This window comes from Eutrigla gurnardus, assembly GCF_963514095.1.
Source record: "Eutrigla gurnardus genome assembly, chromosome: 13".
Lineage (NCBI taxonomy): Eukaryota > Metazoa > Chordata > Actinopteri > Perciformes > Triglidae > Eutrigla > Eutrigla gurnardus.
In genome coordinates this window covers 346,299-355,000 of record NC_139936.1, presented here as the reverse complement: position 1 = coordinate 355,000, position 8,702 = coordinate 346,299, and the positions used below count along the sequence as shown (strand labels likewise).

At 47.9% G+C, this 8,702-nt stretch overlaps 2 protein-coding genes across 8 annotated transcripts in view; one reads left to right on the top strand and one right to left on the bottom strand.

Moving 5' to 3' along the window:
* chek2 (checkpoint kinase 2) overlaps positions 1 to 818 on the bottom strand; it is a gene marked incomplete at its 5' end in the record, with an annotated part of 4,370 nt that extends 3,552 nt beyond the window's left edge. For 3 of the 4 annotated variants that reach the window (XM_084025520.1, XM_084025519.1, XM_084025521.1), the window contains 2 exons: positions 95 to 413; positions 541 to 678. In XM_084025520.1, coding sequence (XP_083881646.1) covers positions 95 to 413; positions 541 to 678 — 457 coding nt within the window. The other variant, XM_084025522.1, reaches the window with a different exon arrangement.
* A 40-nt stretch (positions 819 to 858) lies between these two features.
* Positions 859 to 8,583, top strand: entr1 (endosome associated trafficking regulator 1). Of its 4 annotated transcripts, none has more exons than XM_084025528.1 (10): positions 859 to 999; positions 1,876 to 2,015; positions 2,091 to 2,171; positions 2,261 to 2,340; positions 2,953 to 3,112; positions 3,388 to 3,461; positions 3,547 to 3,658; positions 5,480 to 5,542; positions 6,073 to 6,212; positions 7,800 to 8,583. In XM_084025528.1, the coding sequence occupies exons 1-10, from the start codon at positions 921 to 923 to the stop codon at positions 7,996 to 7,998; spliced, it is 1,128 nt and encodes a 375-aa protein (XP_083881654.1). In that variant the 5' UTR covers positions 859 to 920; the 3' UTR covers positions 7,999 to 8,583. The 4 variants fall into 4 exon arrangements, with proteins under 4 accessions (XP_083881654.1, XP_083881653.1, XP_083881655.1 ...); XM_084025527.1 differs by having other exon boundaries at positions 861 to 999; positions 1,873 to 2,015; XM_084025529.1 differs by having other exon boundaries at positions 861 to 999; positions 1,873 to 2,015; positions 7,717 to 7,939.
* Positions 8,584 to 8,702: the final 119 nt, after the last annotated feature.

The following is an 8,702-nucleotide window of genomic DNA, read 5'->3' as shown; positions in this document are numbered from 1 at the left end:
GCAGTATTAACACTAATACTAACATTAGTACTTACAGTAGTACTAATACTAACAGTAGTACTCCACTAGCCTCTGCGTTAGCAAGTAAGCTCACCGTGGCTCCTGAATCCGGGGGCCATGGGCAGTAGGCGGCCCCAGGGTTCTGGTTCAGGCTCCTCAGGGACCGAGGACAGGGGGACTGGGATGGTGTCCACGCTGCTCAGGGTCCCAGAACCGCTGGAGGACTGGCTGGTTGAGGTGGGCCCGCTGGAAGAGCTGGAACCAGGCTGGGACTGGGACTTGGACTGGGCCTGGGACGGGGACTGGGTGGACTGGGCCTGGGACGGGGACTGGGTGGACTGGGCCTGGGACGAGGACTGGGTGGACTGACGATGCCCCCCCTCATGTGGAATCTCTTCAGACATTTTCCAAACCTGTAGAGGAGACACGACGTCACGCTGTTCAATACTCTTCCCGCCAACAGGAATCATTAACATATCACTCCAACCGGACGCACGACTGATCCTGGACCAGAACCGGTCCAGCACCGAGCTGACTCACAGCTGGATGAGGAGACCCGAATCTAAACAGAACCAAGGACTCGGTGTGACATCCGGGTCTCAACCCGCGGAGCTGCTGGATGTCACCGCCAGGACGAAGCGGAATGAGCCGGACTCTTCCGGACTCTGCCGGGCTCATACTCACCGGGGCGGGCGCTCCAAGGGAACCGGACCGCGGCGCTGGACCGGGACACGTGGAAAGGAGCGGGTTACACCGGGAGTCCAGCAGGAACCGTATTTCGTTCCACCGTCTGGTCCTCTAGCACCACGTGACCGCCGTAGCCAATTAGAAGTTGGAAGCGCGGTCACGTGACTCCGGAGCTGGCGGGTGTGCTTCCGGGTCTGGTGTTTTGGAGGGGGGAGAAACCGCCATGAGGATCAATGATACTGATGGCTGATCACTCCTCTGACGTCATGTCCAATCAGAGGAGCTCCGCGAAAACTCTGATCATCACAGACGGTCAGTTTCACGTACGTCATAGAAGAAGTATGCTAATTATGCTCATGCTGCTAATGATGACGGCGTCTGTTTACTACTGGTAGCACTAGCAGGCTAACATTAGCACTAAACACAAGTACAGCTGAGGCAGATGGGAAATTTTAATGATGCCATACTAACGTACTGCATACTCACCATGTACTACTGCATACTACATACTCACCTGTACTACTGCATACTACATACTCACCGTGTACTACTGCATACTACATACTCACCGTGTACTACTGCATACTACATACTCACCGTGTACTACTGCATACTACATACTCACTGTGTACTACTGCATAGATAAATATCAAAAGATAATAAATAAATTACCGTCAGTAGGCTAGCCAGCTAGCAGGACCTCCGAATCGTAACGTTAACGTACAATTCCACAACAATGAAGTAACGTTCACGTTCACTATCAATACGATTTAAAAGCATACTTACATTTGTACGAGGTTTGTTGGTGAAGTGATGAACAGGAAGTAGGCGTTGAGGTGAAGTGATGAACAGGAAGTAGGCGTTGAGGTGAAGTGATGAACAGGAAGAAGGCGTTGAGGTGAAGTGATGAACAGGAAGAAGGCGTTGAGGTGAAGTGATGAACAGGAAGTACGCGTCAAGGTGAAGTGATGAACAGGAAGTACTCGTCAAGGTGAAGTGATGAACAGGAAGAAGGCGTCGAGGTGAAGTGATGAACACGAAGTACGCGTCGAGGGGAAGTGATGAACAGGAAGAAGGCGTTGAGGTGAAGTGATGAACAGGAAGTACACGTCGAGGTGAAGTGATGAACAGGAAGTAGGCGTTGAGGTGAAGTGATGAACAGGAAGTGGGCGTTGACTCTCTCAGCAGACGAGCAGCTGGAGGACCTGAACCCGTTCTCCTTCAGAGAGTTTCTACGCTGGAAGAACCAGGATCCAAACCAGGACCAGGATCCAAACCAGGACCAGGACCCAGAACAGGACATGGACCAGGAGCAGACCCACAGGAAGGTACTGCAGCTACAGAAGAAGAAGAAGAAGAAAAAGAAGGCGTTTGTTCTTACTGTCTGCTTGTCTGTCTCTCAGAGGTTGTTTGACATCAGCAGCGTGACCTTTGACCCTGAGGTCAGGAGCTGTTTCCTCTCTGAGCCCTCTCTGGCAACTCAGGTAGAGTGACATCATCACTGACATCATTATGCACTAGCTGAACCTCTGTCCTCCCTGTAACATGAGAGATTGTGTGTTCCTCCAATCAGGAAAGGGAGACTGGGTGGGGGCGGAGCTTCCAGTCAGGCAGCACGTCTTCGATCTGCAAGGGGGAGGAGGAGGACACCAGGTGAGTCATAGAGGTCCCAGAGTCCCCCCTCAGGGACTCTCATCCTGACTTAAGTCCCACTGTCGTAACCAGGACCATGAGGGAATTACCCACAGTTCATAGCGCTGCAATGTGAAACACAGAGGATGACTCATGTGTGGAATATTATATTAATATTTAATATGGAACATAAAATACTTGAAATCATCGGAATGTCATCAGAGACTACACAACTAGTTTATTATTAGTATCATTATTATTATTATTTTACACACCTGGTTTATTATTGTTATTATTATTATTTTACACACCTGGTTTATTATTATTATTATTTTACACACCTGCTTTATTATTATTTTACACACCTGGTTTATTATTGTAATTATTATTATATTACACACCTGGTTTATTATTATTATTATTATTATATCACACACCTGGTCTATTATATTTATTATTATTATATCACACACCTGGTCTATTATATTTATTATTATATCACACACCTGGTTTGTTATATTTATTATTATATTCAATTATTCACACATTTATAATAAGATTATTAATGAAAAAGCCAGAAATGTCTCTTGATGCGCAATTGGCTGAGCTTTTCTACACATCTGGATGAACCAGGTTCTCCTCAGAACCTGGAGTCCAGCAGGGGGTCCAGCATGGGGTCCAGCGGGGGGTCCAGCAGGGAGGAGAGAACTACGAAGGAAATGACGAGACCTCCATGGCTGAAGTGGTTGCCTCCTGCAGGAGGAGGAGCAGCAGGAGCAGCCAGATCCAACAGGTGCTTCTATTCATGGTATCTATGTTTCCACTGGGGGACAGATGTTTAGTGCGCCACCTGCTGGCTGAACTAGGCTGCTTACAGGACCATGTTTCACAAACTGATTTACACACAATGACACACTAATCACATCATTACTTTAAACGTGTCTGTTAATGTGTGTAGTTCAGAGAACCTGGGAGAACAGAAAACAATCAGAGCTTTTAACCTGGAACGGGTATTAGATAGATCTGTGTGTGTGTGTGTGTGTGTGTGTGTGTGTGTGTGTGTGTCAGTTGACCGAGGACAACATGTCTTTGAGGAGATCCATCGGGGAGTTGCAGAGGAGATCAGAGGCTAACGAGCGCAGGTGAGCATCAGCCAATCACACGACAGAGTGAACCCAATCAGAGATGCTGTCTGTGAATGAGTTCTATGTCTGTGGTCCCTGTCAGGGTGGCGGAGCTGTCGGAGGACCTGGTCCAGAGGAGGCGTCAGGAGGAGAAGGAGGCTCAGGATCTGGAGAGTATGGTTCACTCTGTGGAGCAGAACCTTCACCTAATGACCGTGAGCTCTCCTGGATATATGCACATCTGTGTACTGTTCCTTTAAGACACTGTCCCTTTAAGAAACTGCCCCTTTTAGACACTGTCCCTTTTAGACACTGTTCCTTTAAGACACTGTCCCTTTAAGAAACTGTCCCTTTAAGACACTGTTCCTTTAAGACACTGTCCCTTTAAGAAACTGTCCCCTTTAGACACTGTTCCTTTAAGACACTGCCCCTTTAAGACACTGTCCCTTTAAGAAACTGTCCCTTTTAGACATTGTTCCTTTAAGACACTGTCCCTTTAAGAAACTGTCCCTTTTAGACACTGTTCCTTTAACACACTGTTCCTTTAAGACACTGCCCCTTTAAGACACTGTTCCTTTAAGACACTGCCCCTTTAAGACACTGTTCCTTTAAGACACTGCCCCTTTAAGACACTGTTCCTTTAAGACACTGCCCCTTTAAGACACTGTTCCTTTAAGACACCGCCCCTTTAAGACACTGTTCCTTAAATGCACTGTCCCTTTAAGAAACTCTCTCTTTAAGACACTGTTCCTTTAAGACACTGCCCCTTTAAGACACTGTTCCTTTAAGACACTGTTCCTTTAAGGCACTGTCCCTTTAAGAACTGTCCCTTTAAGACACTGTCCCTTTAAGAAACTGTCCCTTTGAGACACTGTTCCTTTAAGGCACTGTCCCTTTGAGACACTGTCCTTTTGAGACACTGTTCCTTTAAGGCACTGTCCCTTTAAGGCACTGTCCCTTTGAGACACTGTTCCTTTAAGGCACTGTTCCTTTAAGAAACTGTCCCTTTGAGACACTGTTCCTTTAAGGCACTGTCCCTTTAAGAAACTGTCCCTTTGAGACACTGTTCCTTTAAGGCACTGTCCCTTTGAGACACTGCCCCTTTGAGACACTGTTCCTTTAAGGCACTGTCCCTTTAAGAAACTGTCCCTTTGAGACACTGTTCCTTTAAGGCACTGTCCCTTTAAGAAACTGTCCCTTTGAGACACTGTTCCTTTAAGGCACTGTCCCTTTAAGAAACTGTCCCTTTGAGACACTGTTCCTTTAAGGCACTGTCCCTTTGAGACACTGCCCCTTTGAGACACTGTTCCTTTAAGGCACTGTCCCTTTAAGAAACTGTCCCTTTGAGACACTGTTCCTTTAAGGCACTGTCCCTTTAAGGCACTGTCCCTTTGAGACACTGTTCCTTTAAGGCACTGTTCCTTTAAGAAACTGTCCATTTGAGACACTGTTCCTTTAAGGCACTGTCCCTTTAAGAAACTGTCCCTTTGGGACACTGTTCCTTTAAGGCACTGTCCCTTTGAGTCACTGTTCCTTTAAGGCACTGTCCCTTTGAGACACTGCCCCTTTGAGACACTGTTCCTTTAAGGCACTGTCCCTTTAAGAAACTGTCCCTTTGGGACACTGTTCCTTTAAGGCACTGTCCCTTTGAGTCACTGCCCCTTTAAGACACTGTTCCTTTAAGGCACTGTTCCTTTAAGAAACTGTCCCTTTGAGACACTGTTCCTTTAAGGCACTGTCCCTTTAAGAAACTGTCCCTTTGGGACACTGTTCCTTTAAGGCACTGTCCCTTTGAGTCACTGCCCCTTTAAGACACTGTTCCTTTACCTGTCTCTCTCTCTCTCCTCCTGTATCTTTCTCCTCCTGTCTCTCTCCTCATGTCTTTCTCTCCTTCCGTCTCTCTCCTCCTCTCTCTCTACCTGTCTCTCTCTCCTCCCATCTCCCACCCTCTGTCTCTCTCCTCCTGTCTCTCTCCTCCCGTCTCTCTCCTCTCTCTCTCCTCCCGTCTCTCTACCTGTCTGTCTCTCTGTCTGCAGAAGCGAGCAGTGAAAGCAGAGAGCTGTGTTTTCAAACTGAAGGCGGAGCTTCAGCAGCTGCAGGTGAGCGCGTTGATCTGAACTCCAACATGAACATTAATATTAATAACATCCATAATATTGTGTCTGTATGTGTTTATGTGTGTATATACAGTATGTGTCTATATATATGTGTGTAAATGTGTGTATATATGTATATATGTGTGTGTGTGTGTGTATGTGTTTATGTGTATGTATGTGTGTGTTTATGTGTATATGTATATATATGTATATACGTGTGTGTGTTTATGTGTATCTGTATATGTATGTGTGTGTTTATGTGTATATGTGTGTATATAACGCTTTTGTCCAAAGCCCTTTACATTAATGACTGACATTCACCCATTCACTCACACATTCACACACTGACGGCGGAGTCAACCACGCAGGGCGACAGCCAGCTTGTCAGGAGCAATTAGGGTGAGGTGTCTTGCTCAGGGACACCAGGCACTCAGCTAGGAGGAGCCGGGGATCGGACCGGCAATCTTGCGGTTGCCAGCCAACCCGCTCTACCTCTTGAGCTAATCTGTGTGTGTGTGTGTGTGTGTGTGTAGTCGGAGGTGGACTCCCTGCAGACGGAGAACGACGGTCTGAAGGCAGCAGAGTCTGACATTGTCATGACGATGAGACACAACGCTCAGGTGGCGTCTGAGTACCTGAACAAGATGGCAAGCCACGCCCACTCCTCCCTCCGGTCAGTGTGTGTGTGTGTGAGTGTGAGTGTGTGTTTATGTGATGCGTGAGTGTGTGATGTGTGTGTGTTTGATGCATGTGTGTTTGTGTGTGTGAGATGCGTGTGTGTGTTTGTGTGTGTGAGTGTGTGTTTATGTGATGCATGAGTGTGTGATGTGTGAGATGTGTGTGTGTGATGCGTGTGTGTTTGTGTGTTTGTGTGATGCGTGTGTGTGTGTGTTTATGTGATGCATGAGTGTGTGATGTGTGAGATGTGTGAGATGTGTGTGATGTGTGAGATGTGTATGTGTGATGCGTGAGTGTGTGATGTGTGTGATGTGTGAGTGTGTGATGTGTGTGATGTGTGTGTGTGATGCATGTGTGTTTGTGTGTGTGTTGATGTGATGCATGAGTGTGTGATGTGTGAGATGTGTGTGATGCGTGAGATGTGTGTGTGTGATGCGTGTGTTTGTGTGTGTGATGCGTGTGTGTGTGTGTGTGTGAGTTTATGGGATGCATGAGTGTGTGATGTGTGAGATGTGTGTGTGTGATGCGTGTGTGTTTGTGTGTGATGCGTGTGTGTGTGTGTGATGCGTGTGTGTGTGTTTATGTGATGTGTGAGATGTGTGTGATGTGTGAGATGTGTATGTGTGATGCGTGTGTGTGTGTGATGCGTGAGTGTGTGATGTGTGTGATGTGTGAGATGTGTGTGTGTGATGCGTGTGTGTTTGTGTGTGTGATGCGTGTGTGTTTATGGCATGCATGTGTGTATGTGTGAGTGTGTGATGCAGTTAGAGTTGTCTCTTCCATCAGTTTGTCTTTCAGTATTAATCATGTCCTGTCTCCTGTGTCCTGTTTCCTGTGTTCTGTCTCCTGTGTCCTGTCTCCTGTGTTCTGTGTCCTGTCTCCTGTGTCCTGTTTCCTGTCTCCTGTCTTCTGTCTCCTGTGTCCTGTCTTCTGTCTCCTGTGTCCTGTCTCCTTTGTCCTGTCTCCTGTGTCCTGTGTTCTGTCTCCTGTGTCCTGTTTCCTGTCTTCTGTCTCCTGTGTCCTGTCTTCTGTCTCCTGTGTCCTGTCTCCTGTCTTCTGTCTCCTGTGTCCTGTTTCCTGTGTCCTGTCTCCTGTTTCCTTTCTCCTGTTTCCTGTCTCCTGTCTTCTGTCTCCTGTGTCCTGTCTCCTGTGTTCTGTCTCCTGTGTCCTGTCTCCTTTGTCCTGTCTCCTGTGTCCTGTGTTCTGTCTCCTGTGTCCTGTCTTCTGTGTTCTGTCTCCTGTTTCCTGTCTTCTGTCTCCTGTGTCCTGTCTCCTGTCTTCTGTCTCCTGTGTCCTGTCTCCTGTGTTCTGTCTCCTGTGTCCTGTCTCCTTTGTCCTGTCTCCTGTGTCCTGTGTTCTGTCTCCTGTGTCCTGTCTTCTGTGTTCTGTCTCCTGTGTCCTGTTTCCTGTCTTCTGTCTCCTGTCTCCTGTCTTCTGTCTCCTGTGTCCTTTCTCCTGTCTCCTGTGTTCTGTCTCCTGTGTCCTGTCTCTGTCTCCAGTCAGCTGATGGGGGAAGCAGAAACTCTCTGTCTGGTCTCACAACTGCTGCAGTCCATTGATAAGATCTCTGACCTCGACTCAGAGTCCTGAACTCCTCCAGACCACCACAACTCTTCTGGACCTCCTCCAGACTTCAGACCTCCTCCAGACCACCACATCTCTTCTGGACCTCCTCCAGACTTCAGACCTCCCCCAGACCACCACATCTCTTCTGGACCTCCTCCAGACTTCAGACCTCCCCCAGACCACCACATCTCTTCTGGACCTCCTCCAGACTTTAGACCTCCTCCAGACCACCACATCTCTTCTGGACCTCCTCCAGACTTCAGACCTCCCCCAGACCACCACATCTCTTCTGGACCTCCTCCAGACTTCAGACCTCCCCCAGACCACCACATCTCTTCTGGACCTCCTCCAGACTTCAGACCTCCCCCAGACCACCACATCTCTTCTGGACCTCCTCCAGACTTCAGACCTCCCCCAGACCACCACATCTCTTCTGGACCTCCTCCAGACTTCAGACCTCCCCCAGACCACCACATCTCTTCTGGACCTCCTCCAGACTTCAGACCTCCCCCAGACCACCACATCTCTTCTGGACCTCCTCCAGACTTCAGACCTCCCCCAGACTACCACATCTCTTCTGGACCTCCTCCAGACTTTAGACCTCCTCCAGACCACCACATCTCTTCTGGACCTCCTCCAGAGGAAACAGTCCCCTGACCTCGGCATTCAGCAGATCTCCTCGCAGGCGCTTTATTTTGAAAGTGAGGAAATTAAATCACAGCTGCTGAAGGACTTCTGGCTGCTGATTGGTCGGTGTGTTTATACCTGCAGTGTCATTTAATATAAAATATCAAACAGCTGCAGCTTGTTGTTATTAATGAACTCTGATATTTAATCATGTTTGTTTACATTTCTCTTAAATGGTATGGTTAGCTTAGCTTAGCACAAAGACTTGAAACAGGGCAACAGCAAAGCATCA

What these genes read in the sequence shown, in the direction of transcription:
- entr1 (XM_084025527.1), top strand. Translation starts at nt 921, where the DNA reads ATGATACTGATGGCTGATCACTCCTCTGACGTCATGTCCAATCAGAGG. An exon ending in CGGAGCTTCAGCAGCTGCAG is followed by an intron (nt 5,543 to 6,072) that starts GTGAGCGCGTTG and finishes GTGTGTGTGTAG; the next exon opens with TCGGAGGTGGACTCCCTGCA. An exon ending in CACGCCCACTCCTCCCTCCG is followed by an intron (nt 6,213 to 7,799) that starts GTCAGTGTGTGT and finishes ACCTCGACTCAG; the next exon opens with AGTCCTGAACTCCTCCAGAC.